Source organism: Egretta garzetta, unplaced genomic scaffold (assembly GCF_000687185.1).
Source record: "Egretta garzetta isolate BGI_Z169 unplaced genomic scaffold, ASM68718v1 scaffold56, whole genome shotgun sequence".
Taxonomy (NCBI): domain Eukaryota; kingdom Metazoa; phylum Chordata; class Aves; order Pelecaniformes; family Ardeidae; genus Egretta; species Egretta garzetta.
In genome coordinates, this window is record NW_009260182.1 from 3,372,002 (window position 1) to 3,389,744 (window position 17,743).

The following is a 17,743-nucleotide window of genomic DNA, read 5'->3' on the forward strand; positions in this document are numbered from 1 at the left end:
ATTACTCTCAGTTCCTTGTATACAACTTCTTTTAATGTCGTACCTGCCAGGCAGCGGGGGGAAATACAGGGGGGGATAGCACAGAGAAAGACAGGACTGGAGAGAAGCAGCTTTCCCCTCTGTAGTGATTCTGCATAGTACTGCATACCCTTTTTTGACTGTATTTGCACTGTGTTGCCTAAAAGCTGGGTGGAATATAGAATTCTTCCCTCCCTAAAAACACCCGTGTGAGCTCTGGAAATGGGTTGCTTCATACATGGCGTAATTACTGGCTATCATCTAGAAAAAGTATAGGTTTTACAGCATATTGGTGTACAGTACTGTCTACAGTAAAGTGTAGCCATACATCCCACAAGTTTAGGCATTTTATACCTCTTATTCCCCCAAAGTAGTCAACTGCAGCCTTACTACTAATGTTGGTAGTTAGCTATAGTCCTAAAGGTCTCAGTTCTAACAGAAAACAGCATTGATTTAACTGTCTAATCAAGCTAACATAACTTGTACACAAGACAAACTGAAACCAAGTGAGAACATCTACATGAAGGGGTTGTGCCCCTTCGCTAATTTATCAGATTTTTTAATGATGTGAATTTGCCATATATACAAACCCAGAATGCCATGGAAATGCATTAACTTTCACAGCCTACACCCAGATAGCTCCTGCCAGGTAGTACGCAGGCAGAATCCAAGAGTCTTTTCTGAGACTTTAATAAAGCAAATCTTCCTTCTGTAACGTGTGGAATCTGTCTAGATTTATTTTCTTTCAGGCATTATAATGTCTTTGAGAAGGAATGGAAATGATGTAGAGACGTTTCTGGCTCCCAACAGCAGAGGGCTATATGACTTGCAATCACAAGTGCTCCGACACTGTTTGCTATTCTGTTGCTAGAAAATCCCCCTTGCCCATCCTGAAGCTTTTATTTTCTCCTTATCCCTCATTTGCATTCTCTCTTTCATCCAAACAACAGCACAAGTTCAGCATTTCGACAGGTTGTCATCAGTATCATTCCTATCCTGAGGGCTAGATCCATGATGTACAATTGTTCTCTGTGGCCTCTTTCATCTTTCCTATATAGCGTTAAGGAGGATGCAAAAATATTTCAATGTTTTAACATGCACACTACTGTAGAAAGGGAGGATAACACATTTTAGCATTCAAAAGGGTGGATGCCAGATTAATATGACAAACCTGGAAGAAGCTCGATAGATAGCCAGGAAGAGATGACATAAGGTACAGGAGAATGTGCTTTAAATTGGTGCTGAAACAAGCCATGTTAGCACCGATGTCATGGATTCTTAGAGTGTTTGCATACCACAGCAAGTGTTTGTTTTCTCCTTAGGGAGAGTTTGTGTTTGTTATAGCTGACAAGAAGAAAGGTGAGGAAGAAAGAGATAGTGTATTTTAAAGCATGATGGGGGGGAAAAAAACATATCTTTTCTGTTTTCCCAGTGTTTGGAGAATAGAATGCTCTCTGCAATTTAAACAGATTGCAACTGGTGACAGGTGGGAGTCCTTCAAAAAGAAGGACATAGGGAAACAAAATGGGAACTGTGGGCTAAATTCTGAATGCTGAACTGACCAGGATGCTGTCTGATAGAGGGCTCGAGAAACTTGAAGTCAGGCAGACACTGGTGACTTGGGAAGCCATTTGCTCATGATTTCAAGCCACCTCTAGTCATCCTATCGACATAAATTAAAATGCTCAGACTGTATTTATCCTATAGCCAAAAGGAACAAGTTATCTGCAAATTCAGCACACATGCATATACTCTCTTGCAGCACAGTTTGACTCCAAAAATATCCCCACATTTAGGGTTTGTTCTGTTACCCCCCACACACAGAAGGTTTAGAAAACAGTAGCTGATGGCAGCCATTTCCCTTCATCATCTGGGTCAGCTCCATAGAAATAATAAGTGCTAAAATCAGAAATACAGTAAGTAGATACACTCACAGAATGTACACAGAGGATTGCATAAGAAATAAATTTAACATAGAGCTACAGTTGAAAAATAAAATCATTATCCCACTAAGTCTTTCTCAGTATCTGAAGGTTTTAAAAGAAAAATAATTTTCCTATGCATTGCAAGTTTTAGGAGCTCGGCATCAAGTTGCAAACCAAAATCAGTATTTCAGGGTAGGAGTGTCTCTAACTGCTGACTGTCCAGTAGCCAGAACAGCGTAATTTCCTACTGAAGTAGCCCAGAAGTTCACACTGCAGACAACTGATGGTATTAACTTCATTACATTTTTTATCTATGTAGAAATTCCCTTTTCTAATTGGAGATACCTAACAAGTGTTCTAAAAAGGAGACTGATAAACGGTGAATTCTTAGGCCTACCGGCCCGCCTAGAACAGGTTAACTATCGTCAGGTGACACGCCATTGCCAAGCAATTTCTTGTTCAGCCCTTGCACTAATGGATGCTTAATTCCCTAGCTCAGTAGAGGCAGTGGAATTAGTTAGGCCAGGGAAGCTCTAGCAAATAACAGAATTTTAAAGAATTTGAGGGTTTGTATATTTGTTTTCCTCAGGTAATAGTCTTGGCCTCCGTTTAGATTTACAGCTTTGGGAATGTTTTTAAGTATTTTATCTATGTATCAATTATTCTCTGAGGAGGGCTTCGCTGTATATCTACAATATTGCACTTGTGCAGTAAAAACAAGCATCTGAAGAACCCTCATGAAAATACATAAAAGCCAATTATTGTGATTTGTGTTTACATTCCAGCTGTCTTATAATGAGATTTTTTTTTCCATGCCATTGAAAATAAAAAAGAGGATAGTGTTGTCAATTTCTGGACTCAGAGATAAAGTTCATGAAAATTTTTAAGTACGTATTTCAGGTTTTCTCTTAAGAGTTAAAAGATTTTCCAGAAAACGTATTAATTTAAACATACACTGGAATGCCTTCACAAATTAAAAACTTGATTTAATAGATGCAAGTAAATGCACAATGAGGCTGAATGCAACCATCTGTTTGTAGCCACAGGTTCCTTCCCAATCCAAAGTAACCTCTCACAGGGCAATTCCTGACCTTCAATGACAACAGCCCTATGCTTTTCAGATCTGAGCAGTCTAGACCATTCAATAGGGCCATCAATAGGCCAGATCTGGCTTCCAGAGGATTTCTTCCAGCCTACTAATACTTCTACTTGACTTTGAGCTGGGGACAGATGATAAAAGGTAAAACATCATTACTGGCAGCATGCAAATCCCCGCTTTTGTGGAGTGCCTCTAGTCAACCTGTCCTCACCCAGGCACTAGAAGCTGCCTACAGCTCCACAAAGATGCACACGTCTCCAGAAAGCAGACGGCTGAGGCATCCCAGCCCAGGCATCTGGCCCACACATCCTGAAAAAGCTGAATTAATTCCTATAGGAAATGGGGAGTGGAGTGAATGCGCCACTGTAACATACCCAAACTGCAGCTGCTGTAACAGCACAATGAACGTTCCTGTTCCTTAAAGGGCGTCATGCATATCAAACCTTTCTCAGTCTTAATTACAAAACAAAAAATAATATGATCCTCTTACTGTATGTCTTTATTTACCCTCTCATCTGCTCTGGCATTTTAATAACCAAGTTTTAGTTAGAAACAGATGCTTCAGCTTTAGCACCCTCTTGTAACGGCTTAATACTCTAGGTAAGACCAAAGACAGAGGAAAAAGATGCTACACCAAGCACAACTTCTGAGCAAATGGGCTTGAATATTCATTAAACAACATTTAATTTAAACACCCAAACTCTAAAAGCAGCAACATATGGGCCTGTTTTATTTTACATAAACTGAATAGGAGGTTGTGCCATTAGTTTCTGCAGACATAATGTTCATTACAAATGAAGTATGTTTTCCTTTAGGGAATGCGCCACCATTTCTGTAGCGTTGTCATTCCCCCAAAAGGTTCAGTATACTTGCCATATGAAGTACTCTTCCTGGCAGTGTGCTTCAAAATGTAAACAAAATTCCCATAGATCTTCATCGACAAAGGGAACCTGGGGCAAATTAAATTCTTTAATGAGAAACAAAGAGAAGAGCCCTCCCTTTTCAGTATTTTACTATGTTTAAGAGACTGTCTCGACTACATGGGTTTTCCCCTTACTCTTTGTGATTGAACATTTTTGCATCGATAACAGCGTAGTATGTGGTTCTACAGTCCTCTGCTGGCTAAATGATTACTTTGCACAATCTCTTTGAGAATCTAAGCTGTTCTCTTGCATGCATCTTCCCTGGAAAGAAAGATATTTGCTCTTCAAGTTTGTGTAGATTGAAAATGGCCAGATAAAAACATTTTGATTACTCAGCAAGTTCCATGAAAAGTATTTTACACATGATCCTGCACTTTACATCCCAAGACAACTATTTAAGTGGTAATACAAATAAAAAAAGAGGCTGGGGGTGATAAGTACTTGAAGAACTAAGCTCACCATATCAGAGATTGGAGCATCTGTTCTCTCTCTAGTGTTGCTGTAACTGCCATTAAAAGTTACTGAGAAGTATTAATTGAAGAATGGACCCCAGAAGTACCTTGTGCATAGCATTTACTTGTTAGGTGTCTGCTGCAGTACTCATTTATTTTCCCATTTACTAATTCTAATAAAAGTGAGGCAGTGAAAGGCTTGCTGTGTTGTTTTGGGGGGTGTTTGGTTTTTTTAATTGAGAAAGCCTCCAGAAATTATTTTGTGCCTTTACTAAGGTAAAAAGGCTAATGTAGGACTGAAGAAGTGTGGCACCTTGGTATACCTTGGAAGCGTATCTCCTTTCATCCACAGGACAGCAGCAATACAAAATGCTCTACAATCTTACCTCAACTCCAGAGACAGCAACTTTAGGTTCCTTCAGTTTTTTGGCACTTGTAGCTACAAAGGTGCCAGTGGAGTATCAATAGACCACTAGGAAAGACATCGATACATAAATTCCTTTATGTACGTAGTGCGATTATTGTTTATTCCTACAGTCTATGGGAAAGTAAGGCTAGAAAAAGCATCTGCAAGCAGACCAACTCTAAGAAACAAAGGTACCATTGGGACAGAAAGGGAGGGGATGCAAGACAAACACAAGAAAAGGGCAGATGTATCCCTAAGGATATATGCCTTCAGGCATGTATCAGTGGAACAGCCATACGGAGGCAGCGTTTTCTAAAAGTGAGTGGAAAGGACTGACAGAGGTTTCAGACAGAAGCATGGTCCGTATGCAACAGGCGGCTTGAATGAAGACAAAATATTCTCTTGGCTAAGCAGAGACTTGGGGGTTAAACGAACCTCAGGCTTCTTTAAGGGGACAGAAAAAGATGGGAGATTGGAGAACTACCTTCCCCCACCTCTTAAAACACTAAAATCAGTAGTGGTCACAGCAAGTATTGTACTTTAAGTACAACTTGTTTATGTTATAGAGTAATGAACTTGCTAGTGAACATAGGGACATAACATTCTGAATGAGTTGTAAACCGCAGAGAAGAGCACCCCTAGTTAAGCAGCCAATTATGGGTACAGCTCAGTTGTGAGACTAAAATGGTACCAAATTACATTGACCTACCCGTCAGTGACAGAAGTAAAAGTTAATCCCCACATGAGCCATTGTGTAGCAGAAATGGTTAAAATACTGCCAGCTGGCCTCACCGCCTCTGAAGAGAGCTTTTACAGGAAGAGAAGGAAGTCATCTCCTGACCTACCTGAACCCAGCTGAAAGAATTACCTGTTCCTCAGTAGGGGCATTGCATCAGGCTGACAGTACTGGCCAAAACACCAAACACGGACTAGTTTGCTGGGTTGAAGGGCAAGCGTCCCTTAGCTATTGACCCAGAGACTGCGTTGCAGAAAACCCCTGAGGCTGAGGGGGAGAGGAGCTGGTTGATCCTTGGTTGCATGAGGTGCTTTGTGTACATTGAGCCTCTCACTGAGAGTCTTACTCCAGAAGCAAGTCCCATCTCGGGCTTTGCCGAGAAGAGCTCCAGTCCAGCAGTTTGCTGGAGCGTTACCTTGACACCACTTGTTTTCTGACCTGGGGACCAGCCACCGAAGGAGGTATTTTTATAGTAATAGGAGGTTCATGCATTTGTACACAAGTACCTTTGTACTCACGCTTTTAAAACACTCAGGTACTTAAAAAAAAAAATCTCTGTACTTTATCCTTCTGCGCCTCATCTGTGAAGTGGGAATACTGGAATGTTCCAGACACGTAGGGATTTATAAGGTTGTCTGGCAACATCCCACCAGCACTATACAAGTGCCTGCACCCCTCCTCAATGCCAGCATCGTTGTTTTTTTTTTTAAGGAGAGACCCCAAGTTTTGGTCCATGCAGCACCACGTTAGAGCTTCTGTGAAAGTATCCTACACCAAGACCCTCCCCCAGGCCACCAGACATGGCATACCAATGAAGTACAAGCCAAAAGAAAACTGTTAAACTAAAGAAAGTATTTTAAAGCAATCATTTACCACAGTGAAAGATTTTTTTTTTCCAAAAGCACAAGTCAGTCACAAAAGACAGCTAGCAGATATTTATGCCCATGAAGATTTTCCTATACAATAAAAACAAGAAAAAATTCTGATGCGTATTTTACTTCATGTTTAATGCCAGATGTTTACTTTCCAGCATGTCTTTGACTCTTGACAATTCAATTTCACCATGTTTTCTCCAGTTTATGCATTAGTAGAGTGGTACACTGTTTGTTTAAACACTAGTGAGTTCAACACTAGGCAAAATATACTAATTTTAATTAACTCTTTAAAAAACATAAAAGTTTAATGTTTGTGTGATTATAAAGCAATGTCTCCCAATCCTAGGTTCTTAAATTAGTTTTTTTACTTTTGTAAAGTCCTGAAGCAGGGCCTAATCAATCTGACTTTCTTCAATAACCAGAACTGATCAGTTAAAATAAATACTTAAAACAAATTCTGACAGCTCCTAATTTCTACAATACCCCTCTACCTGCCCTAAAAAAAAAAAAAAAAAAAAAGGCAGCTTAATTTCATTTCTGCCTGTAGTGGGATCTATTAAACTATAAAGGAAACAGTGAAACAAAAATCAACTTTTTCCCCCCTGTTAATTTAAAAATATTAAGCCACTTCCATTGTGATTTTAACATTGGCTGTTAAACCAGACAAAAAACATTGAAAAAGGCAAGCGTTAGTCCCCGTCTTCTCCTTACAGCCCACACTATGCAGGAGATACAGTCTGAGGTCATTTGTTGCAGGTAAGTTTTATTTTCAGTGATTGAAACCTGTTAGCAAATCAACACAAACTATGCCTGGCTTAACAAACAGGCTGGCAAAAATCAACACAAAATGATAGCAGGGTAGTAGCTCCAGCACAATCAAATCAGATCATCATGAAAGGCAGTGAAGCATGTTTCTCCTAATGCAGGTCAGTCTGCAGTCTGGTCAGCTTCATTAAATAACAAGCTGTATTTTAACCCAAGGAACACAAGTACAAACCGCTATCACCTACCCCAGCGAAGCATTGCACTCACACATCTTCCGCTGGTTGTGATGCATCTACTGTGTGAAGAGAAGCCACAGATGCTCAGAAAACCCTCCTGCCTCAGCACACTACTTGACCTTACTTGGGATCTCTGTGTACGAACAGCAGTAACTGGAGAGGAAGACGGAGCTTTTTTATTAGTAGTACTGGTTGCCGATGGCTAGCTCTTGGAAAACACACAATTATCTTCCAGCGTACAGGATGCCTTCTAGCCACTTCTGCAGCTGTTCCATTAGCCGCAGCCTTTACAAAGAGCAAAGACCAAAATTAAGAGGAAACTTACTGAATTCCAGATGAGGATAAAATTCCACAGAGGATTTTTTTTTTTTGAGACATAGCTAGAGTGCATAAATGTTAGCAACAAACATAAGTTTCATTAATCCCTTTAAAGTAAAGGAGTCCAAAAGCATGAATGTTCTAGGATGTGCCTACTCCTGCCATTGACTTGTCAAAGCTTATTTAAGCCTTTTCGTTTTACCTCTTAGAGGCAGTGTCACAAATGTGTTCATAGAAATAACTTAAGTCTTATTGCTATTGTGTTAGGAACATGATGAACACAAAACATTTGCCACCCATATTGGAAAGTTCTCCTGCTTAGACAAAACTTTTCCAGCATTCAGACCAAAAGAAAGTGAACTACTCTCATCTGGTCTCTTAGCACCACCCAAACATCCATCCAAAAAAAAGGCTCAATACATCTAGCTTTGCTCAAATGGAAGCACATGAGGAGGGAGCATTCACAACCAGAATTTCAAACTTACTGTACAAGTCTAATATCAACAGCTGCTACAGGACAATGCTCCGTTTCCTCTGTGTAGGAAACTAATGACATTAATTTTGTACAGGAACTGACCAGAATAATATGGACAAGTTAATTTCTTCCAACTGTTGCAAAAAGGTTTGCTAGTGACCTGCATACTTTATTCCTTAAATGGCACATTTTCCATCAACAAGAAGAACCCACATCACCTTTTTATCCCTCTGCTTACTGGTACTGCAGTCTTCTCATGGTAAATTACGCCTCACTTATTTCAAGCCACTGATGGCATCAGCTTCATTTCTTTCCCTCAACACTTGTTCTCACGTCTGTTTCAAACGACTCACTAGACAAAACCACCTCATTGCCCAGGTGATGCCAAATGTTACCATCTTTCATCTGTATCACAGTTTTATCTTTTTCTATAATGCCAAGACACTAATCTCTGCTCCCCCTAACAGGCTCTGCTTCCCTGGTAAATCTTTCTTTGATCCACTGCAGTTTGTCTTTTGCCTTCTGGACTACAACCTCCTTCAGGCAGAAGCCGCCATTATCTGGCTTACCTCACTGAACATAGAGGTGGAACCTCAGCAAGGAGTTGGGACTACTTTATCCAGTTTCAATTAGAAGTCCAGCCCTGAGGCTTCTGCACAGCTTTTCAAGTATTTTACAGGAAGACTTCATTTACTTTTAGTAGTCCAGCTGTAAAATTTTGAGTTCTTCCTACAAAAAACAAAAAAAACCAAACCAAAACCAAAAACCAATTCCTGTGGTAATTATATCCCTTGTAAAAAAACCACACAACTCAAACAAGTCCTAGGCGTTAAAAAAATGGTAAAGAGTTAATGAAAGTCTTTTCATGTGTATCAATTTGAGATTACTCATCAGCGGTTTCATTTATTAGTTCCTTCTCCAAAAATCCTTCACAGTCTAATTTGGGCTTCAGACCGGTCATCAAATAGATAAAATACTTGAAATACTGAAAGACAAAGGCCGGGCCAAAGTCTAAAAGCATGCAACAGTGACAAAAACTATTACCTAGAGATGATAGGATGCACCAAAACCAGCAGGAAATAGAAGGGTACCTTCAGCACGCAGTAGGGATGGAAGTGAAGATTCCTGTTCATCAATGCTTCCCCCTTAATTGTTTTACCTCCCACAGGAAAGGGGATTAACCTAGAGTCTCTTCACAGCATGACACGTGCATTAAACTTCTGAATCACAGAACATCTGCTACACATTGCGTAGACTCTAGCGTACAAAGGCAAAGTGCTGGCAGAACAGAGCTCGCAGGAAGAGCTGCTTATCTCTCCAGACTGTTGAAGCACCAAGATTTTGGATGACAGCTATTTAGTTGCCTGCCATTTTCCAGATGGAGCAACAGAAGAGGACAGCCGTGTTGACACAAAATGTTGCAGCACAGTGGGAAAACTCAGATCGGGTCATTGATTTGGTCAGTTAATTCTAGATCACTTCATGTCATTTTGTCCCCTTCCCTTTTTTTTTGTGCTTAATGCCTCATATTGCAAGACAAGAGTACATCCTAACCCTGCAACAAGGTCAATTGTTCTATGGAACCACTAGGTATTTTTTGCTGTCAATCTTATGTCATCAAAACAGGGCATCAAATACCCAATCTGGGCACCAAACCAGCCCATTTCAATCCATCCACTTTGAAAAGTTACTGTAACTCATAAATGAACCTGTAATGAAAAGCACTTAAGATCTAACAAAATTGAGAAGGGAACCTTTAATATGCCAACTTCAGAACTGAGTTCTGCTTCAAGAGGTACACGCCCCCTGTAACAACACTGTTTACGTAAAGCCAAAATGTTGAGCCTACACAAGACATATATACCTACATGCCAGCACTTATTTATAGATCCTTTGTGATTGCTTAAAACTAGCGTAAGGAGGCTTCTGAAAAGAGCAACTAGAATTTGTGCCAGCACTCCAGAGCTTTAAAGTAGTAAACATTTGGAAAATACTAACTGTAGAGTCTTCACTAAAACAGATGGTTTCCATTCAATTCAAAAAAGAACCAGTGGAACAGAAATATCCCTTAAAGGCTCAGATCCTAAACACAACTATTTTCAATGAATTTTTTTCAATGCAGTTGACCTCTTTGGCAGGGCACAATTTGGCTTTCTATCAGCCTATTTTATGAAAAATAGCTACACGTCTTCCTTGTATTTGTATTGCTGTGTTCACACTACCCCCTAGTGATTATTCCATTATATTTAATAGCATGACTCTTCTCTCTTTTGATGTTGAACGATATATATGGAAAGGGTTTACTGCAAATATTACCTTTAAAACAGGTGTAGGTTCTAGTGCTAAGCCTTACATGCATAATGTTTGCTCTATATCCCTTTTCGGTTGTCAGAAATTTACTATCACCTATTCAAAACGTGCACATACTGTATCTAAGGAGCAACACAAATCCCACTTTAAATACTCCTCTATCTATTCTTCAGAATTTAATATACTTACAACCTCTGAGAAGAGCACCCAATAGGTACCAATCTTTGAAGGTCTGCCCACCAAGTAAAAGAGCCTTTTAACTTCCACAGGATTTCAGATCAAACCTGTTATTTTAGAAGCAATTACTCCATTTCACCATCCTCTTAGTCTAATGTCACTCGTTCACCTATGTTTAGAGGAAACTGGAGTACTTATCCTTTCACCAGGGCAATTGCCTCCTAATCCCAGTTACCAACCTCAACAAAGGCAGGAACACTGTAGCATGAGGTACAGAAAAATTACTGTACAGCTAAGAATGTGATGCTGCTGAACACAGACAATAGCAACCCCACTAGTTCTAGGTTCAAGCTGAAGGCACTGGAAGAGGCATTAAGTAATTTATCTATACTTACAAGATCTGGTACGTATAGTGTCCCCCTCCAACCACTTTAGCAACTAACTATAGGATTGTTGGCTTTTCCCCCAAGTTATTAGGACAATAGTGTCCCCCTCCAACCACTTTAACAACTAACTATAGGATTGTTGGCTTTTCCCCCAAACGCTAAAAATGCCTTACCTGTGTTACAATATGCTGCCTCAGTACAAGGGTAGTACAATTTAAAAATACTGTACCCTAAAGAATCAGGTCAGAGCCTCATCAGCACAGGGGCTAGAGATGCCCAGTCTGTTTCAGTCCTGTTTAAAGTATAAAACTTCTATTTTGCTTGCTACTCAGAACACCTGCACCAGAATGCCCACACCAGTAGCATAGAGCATACCTCATCCAGCCACTAATCCAATCTTAAATGACTCCTTTAACACTACCAGATGGAAAATTAGGGGTACATTGCACAGTTCACAGGCCAGAGGCAGACCCCAGAGCCTGTCCTGACAACTTGGGAACAAAAGACAATCCTTCATTAGCAAAAATCTTAACTATGGAAGCATGCAGCTCTGAGTATCTCTTGTCTACATGTTTCATTCTCCCTTCAGCTATATTCTACAGGTCTATGTAATACAGGCAGTCAAACAAACACATCTTAAGACTTACCCAAACAGTTTGAACACCAGATGACAAAAGCATGCCTACCTCCATGAACTAACACTGACTGCTTGGAATTAGGTTTTACTGCTGTCCACAGAAAGCTCCGATTCACTTCAAATAGATACTCAAAACAAGAGTTGTTTAATTATGAAAAGATTTTAATTCAGTGCAAAGAGTGCACCAATCTTGAATTTCTCCAACTTTACAAAGTGGTAGCTTTCAAATCAAAACTAAAGGTCAAACCAGCATTTTATTAACGTAGTTTATTTGATGTTAAAGCCAGATGAGCAGCTTCTTTCCAGAACAATCCTTTCTATACTTCTTCATAGAATAATGTAGTCTGTAAAGGAAAAGATAGATCAATGCCACATGATTAAAACAATTTTTATACTCATACCTTTATAGAGGCTGAAAAACTGGTTCCCAAGTCAGGTGAACCACACTGCCTTTCTTAGAAGAACTAAGGTTCAAAATTTCATAGGACTGTCATGGGAATAAATGAGACCCTAGATTACAAAATGTCTGTAAAAGAGCTCAACAAGCTACAATCACTTTACCAGCTTTCTGTTAAGACATCATACTTACTACAGACTGTTTAAGTTGCTTTAAAATTGAGTCATTCAGACAGTTTTGTAATAAAAACAGAGTTTTGTCTCTAACAGTTACTGCCCACAGCACATCCAACTCACATGTTCTGCAGCAAAGATATAAAAACATAGTATAGGAGTTGTCTAAAAGAGTATCAGGTTTGTTTATAAGAAATCTACTTGAAATAAGCATCCGTAAGAAAACAGAAATTTGTCCTCAAAATAGAAATCATACTACAATCTAAGACAATAAAACCCAAGGTGTACTATCCTCTCCCTAGCATGCCTATAATAGGAAACACATAAGCTTTGTTTGCAAAAAGTATTGATTATTTAGTTTTACTGTAACAGTAAATCTGAACTGCCTGATTTCACGTAAGCAGAAATCACATGAATTAGCAACTCTGTAGCAAGCACAACAGTCTTTCTTCATCTTAAACTCTCGGACTGGGTTCTAGATCAGCATAGTACCATGGCCTTTGCATAAATGAACATTAGACCTATGTCATCATAATGACAACAGGCTACTGAATGTTTACCCTTACAAAGGATTCTGAAGTCATACCTGTTATCCATTTTCTATCTGAAGTATCTTCATTTACTGAAAAAGAAAAAGCATTCATTAATAAGAGAACAGCTTTATCAAAGTTCTACTACTGTACAAGATGGAGCTTTGAGGCTTTTTACTGACCCTCACAACGTTTTTTTTTCATTACCACAGTTATATATGATAGGAAAACCTCAAAGTTTTGACTACTGTAGAGACTGAAGACTTAGACTTCATGCATTCCCTCAAACAGGATCTTAACAATAGCTGTTTGAACCTTAAGTAATACTCTACAGGCTACAATGGTTTAAAGTGCCTACCCATCCACACTTCTGTTTGACCAATTTGAAAAAAAAAAAAACCAAACACCCAAACAAAACAAAACCAAAACCAGCGTTTGTTTGGAAAGCTCAAATGTCAAAGGCTGGGACAACTGCAGCTGTGACATTAAAAGTCAGGGTGGGGTTTTTTTTGCATTTGCCCTGAATGCAAACACTAGTTGAGGGGCATCCACATCTACTTGTGCAAACTTCTATGAGAGCTCAGCTATAAAGCTACAGAATACATTAAATAGCACAAACTACTTCAAAATACTTCTCTTGAAACTTCATAGAAAACAGAATGGGAATTCTGAAGGAGTGAGAAGTGAGAGGAAGCACCAAAGAGAACTTTTTAACAGTCAGACATCCGCACAGTTGAAGTCTGACTTAAAAGTTCAAGAAAAACTATTCAAGTATGATTCACAACTTTAAGTTTTCATGTTCTAGGAGTTATGTACCATGTAGTCAATACAGACTTGCCTGAAGATGTCTCAGAATCAAGTGCCTACTTGTTTCCAAGATAAACAGTTTTCAGATTGTATAGCTAGACTCCAAAACGTATTCCATGACTCCTATTAAAAATTCCCACATGGCTGTGATAAAGGATGTTGAACCATGCCATGCCATCACGTTTAAACATGCATTTTTCAAGACAAAGCTTTAAGACACAAATGTATTCCACAAGCTTCTTTCGGTGATACAGCACAGAACTCATCTCAACCAAGTTTTCCAGAAAGCATGTAAATTAATTTATCTTTAGTTTAAGTCTAATGTGAGGACACAAAGATTGACAAAACTGGTGAACAAGTAAGATCTAACCCATGCATACTTACCAATTAAAAGATCATTTTAAGAGACATTAAAAAAAACTCTAATCCAAAACACAGTTCGCCTACTATTGAGATAGCATGCTAGTTTGAGAGGCACTTGATACAGAAGTCACATCTGCTATTCAATTATCACAGCACACGATCCTGGCCTTGATTTCTAAGGTGTTTATAATCATTAAGAGAATTTCTATGAACTGGACAGCTTTAGTAATTTAAGTAACAGTCATTTAGCCATTTTGTGTAAACACTCAGTAACAGCTACCTTCAAGCGCAAAATTCTCAAAGGGAAGAAGTTCATCCATACTACTGGTATCAGTGCAAGACTAAATGACTCCCTTGACATTCACAAGAGGGTGTATGTTAGTGTTACTACTATACTAAACGCTAATTTGTACTGTTATACTGTAAACAATCATAGGACTTCATTATTAAAACATCATTAAAGCAGAAAGGAGAAGGGCTCCAAATCTTATCTAGTGGTTCACAGCAACACTGATTTATTTCCCTCCAATAACAAGAACTTCACTTACTACATAAGTGAAGAACCTGATTTCAGAGAGCAATCACTGTGGTTTGTGTCCTCACTTGGAATACCACAGGGCAATAGTTAAATACAGTTTAATGTTGACAACTGTGCCATTTCCAACCACTGCCTCAAGTGAACAAAGCTGTGATGTGACTTAGTTTTCATAAAGATGCACAACTACTTTCACACACAGGTCAAGTTACACATGCAATTGCACTGTACTACCTTGAATCAGAACGTGGGGCATTTTGAACCAATGCCTCAAATCAATACCATGGAGTTTCTTTAATTTCTTCGCATTTGGAATTCCTTATTTTTAATGTTGCTTCACTAGTTTCAAGAGTCTCATTCACTATTAGCCAAACCTTATTATTCAAGTCATATGGAATGAAGTTCATTATGTAGTTATCTGAACCCTTACAGGTCAGAAGCAAGTTGAAAACAAACATGCATGCAAGGGAGTACAGTGCTTCAATTAAAAGAATGGATACGTGTTTCAGTGATGATAATTGAGTCACCACATCCATGCTCATTTTCAGTACCTGTTAAGATACTTCATTTCTGATGGAGAATTCCAAGAAAGTAGGAAAAAAGCAAAAGTGAAGATTACTAAAGTTCGAGATGTCAAAGCACTTTAGCAGCTAGAGCTAAGTGTCAAAACCCATCTTCCCTTATTAGAACACTTGAAAAAAAAACCACTTAGCTGCACAGCCTACTCAGTATTTTTCAAAGGACAAAAAGCTACTAAGAAAGATGACTGTCTTCACATCCAGGCTGTTCCTTGGTTTTGGTGCCTTTTTTTGTTTAAGGATAGAGGAACTCTGTCTCCCCTCCAAGCTGCGCAACTGACAAGCTCCTAGCAAGTTCCAGCCACAGCATAAGAAACTCCCACCAGGGGAAAAAAAAAAACCCAAAACAAAACCACCCACCCACTATCTTGGGAATCAGTCACTTAAACCCAGGATAAAGCAGGTATTCTGCCTTATTTCTACTTGCACACTGTCCTCACTACCTACACAACACACCCTTAACAAAATCTCCTCTATAAACAAGACCATAAATAACAGTAACTTGGAGGAGTGAGCATTAAATATTTAGGTAGTCTGAATACCAAGTGTTAAGAATATCTAATTTATGTATCGCAAGGCTGAGTTATGATTAAAGCAATACTGTTAGAGTTATGAAAGTTTAACTTTAGTTCAAGTGACACGTAGGAAACAATCATCTAAGAAGCATTGTTTCACATTACACCAGCTAAGCTTGCAGCAGTGAGGAGCAGAACTAAACTACCAAGCTGGTAAGCAGCTATACAACACCACACAGATTACCTTCTGTTATCCAGTAGAACAGATGAAAGAAATGGAAGAAAAACAATGTTATACCATTGAAGAATTTTAATCAGCATTTCAAAGGCAACATGCTCACTCTAGCTTACAGATATTCTCATCCTACCTTCTTGCCAGCACCGACATTTGCCTTGGCTGTGCCCCTGACTTTCTTCATTCTGTTCTTACGCTCCTTTCGCTGCTTCCTAGAAGTCTTCTTCTTTTCATACAAGCCATGCTATTAAAACACAGTTAAAGTTGCATTTAATTTCATTTCACTGATAATAATATTTAAATTTGAAATATTAGCTAAGTAGTGAGACAAGTTCACTGGTTAATGATTCAATACAGAATAAAAGCACTAAAGTACTACACAGATCAGTCTCATCTCTTGTGCTTCTTCAAGACCTTTACTATTGGTTAGTTATCTATTAATGCTAAATATCACTGGTAACATCAATTTTGCCTTTGTAATTGCCCTCAAATAAACAATAAAAACTTACCTTGTTTTCCAAAGACAGAAGCTAGCTTATACTATCATAAGACCTCTTATATAACTCTGACTACACCAACAGTACTTTCACAAAACTCTTATACGTGTAAATCATGAACCACTAAACACTTCAAATCCATCCTAATTGTTTTCAAGTTACCAGAAAACCTACCCTGGCCAGCCTGTGCTTTGGTTCGTTTTTCTTTGCATAGTCCAGAGAATCATAGATCATGCCAAAACCTGTTGTCTTGCCACCACCAAAGTGAGTTCTGAAGCCGAAGACGAAAATTACATCAGGGGTTGTCTTGTACATTTTTGCCAGCTTTTCCCTGATTTCTGTTTTGGGGACTGTGGCCTTTCCAGGATGAAGAACATCAATCACCTAAGAAGAATTTTTCAAAGTTATATAAAAGCAAGAGAAAGTCAATTTCCAGAACAACAGCCAGGTGCTACAGTCCCACCATGAGCTTAACACTTAAACTAACCCACATTAGCAACAGAAATTAATAACAATTTCATATAGAAGTGTTCATTAGCAGCCTCCTGCTTCAAAAGACAAAACAATTCACTACCTTACTATTGAGATTTACCTTCAGCACACATCAACACATTTAAACCTCTAAGCTCTTACAAGAACTCTGGAGGTTTTAAGGGCCCCTTACTTATAGCAGCTAAACAACACTTGCAGCCCAAACCCAACAGTTAAATAATTAAATGCATTTTTTTGCATTCTTTTACCATCTGCTTGCGCTGAAGCAGTCTGTTTGTCATGAACTTCCTGGTTCTAATGGTCACTGTGTCATTCTGCAAGAGAAGATACAGACAAGTAAAGCAAAGAACAGTGACGTGTATAAATTGAGCATAATATAGACACAAACAATGCACAGTACAGCAACAGTCAGTAGCCTCTCAAATAGTGACAGCAAACGCATAACCTAAGCAGACTGGTTACAGGGGCTACATATAACAACCCTGTAAAGTACACTTTGAGATACACTTTTGAGTTTACATCACCTGATGACAGACTCGTCCTCGGTTTCCAAATAACACAGCCACATACATAACTCCACCGTCCTGAAAAGCTGAAGCAGCTTTTTATGAAATACAAGGACCACGAGCCCAAGCACTACAATGCAAGTTTCCATAACAAGCCTACACACTACTACTTCCTTAATGCTTTCAGACATGAGCAGCCACAAGACAAATAACTGAGCACGATCCACCACAACCCTTTAACGCCTTAAAAGCGGCACAACGTTACGCTACTATCAAAGCCTAGGATTACTCTTACCGACCAGCAGCATGGCGACACAGCAGCCCAAGCACATGCCCCGGCCCGCACCCCGGAGCACACCGCTACCAACCGGCACCGG

At 39.2% G+C, this 17,743-nt stretch overlaps 2 protein-coding genes across 3 annotated transcripts in view; one reads left to right on the plus strand and one right to left on the minus strand.

Annotated features, from left to right (window-relative positions):
• Nucleotides 1-4,390: 4,390 nt before the first annotated feature.
• POLR3A (RNA polymerase III subunit A) overlaps nucleotides 4,391-17,743 on the plus strand; it is a 51,421-nt gene continuing 38,068 nt past the window's right edge. The window contains exon 1 of the mRNA XM_009641964.2: nucleotides 4,391-4,395. The gene's annotated coding sequence lies outside the window, so the exon portion shown is untranslated. The remainder of the gene's footprint in view (nucleotides 4,396-17,743) is intronic.
• Nucleotides 11,915-17,211, minus strand: RPS24 (ribosomal protein S24). 2 transcript variants are annotated; one of them, XM_009641962.2, is made up of 6 exons: nucleotides 17,109-17,211; nucleotides 16,543-16,752; nucleotides 16,005-16,115; nucleotides 15,881-15,883; nucleotides 12,895-12,930; nucleotides 11,915-12,082 (listed from the first exon to the last, which is right to left on the minus strand). In XM_009641962.2, the coding sequence occupies exons 1-5, from the start codon at nucleotides 17,139-17,141 to the stop codon at nucleotides 12,928-12,930; spliced, it is 360 nt and encodes a 119-aa protein (XP_009640257.1). In that variant the 5' UTR covers nucleotides 17,142-17,211; the 3' UTR covers nucleotides 11,915-12,082; nucleotides 12,895-12,927. The 2 variants fall into 2 exon arrangements, with proteins under 2 accessions (XP_009640257.1, XP_009640258.1); XM_009641963.2 differs by lacking the exon at nucleotides 15,881-15,883 and having other exon boundaries at nucleotides 11,917-12,082.

What these genes read in the sequence shown, in the direction of transcription:
- RPS24 (XM_009641962.2), bottom strand. Translation starts at nt 17,141, where the DNA reads ATGACAAACAGACTGCTTCAGCGCAAGCAGATG. An exon ending in TGCTTCAGCGCAAGCAGATG is followed by an intron (nt 16,753 to 17,108) that starts GTAAAAGAATGC and finishes AATTCTTCTTAG; the next exon opens with GTGATTGATGTTCTTCATCC. An exon ending in CAAAGCACAGGCTGGCCAGG is followed by an intron (nt 16,116 to 16,542) that starts GTAGGTTTTCTG and finishes GTGTTTTAATAG; the next exon opens with CATGGCTTGTATGAAAAGAA.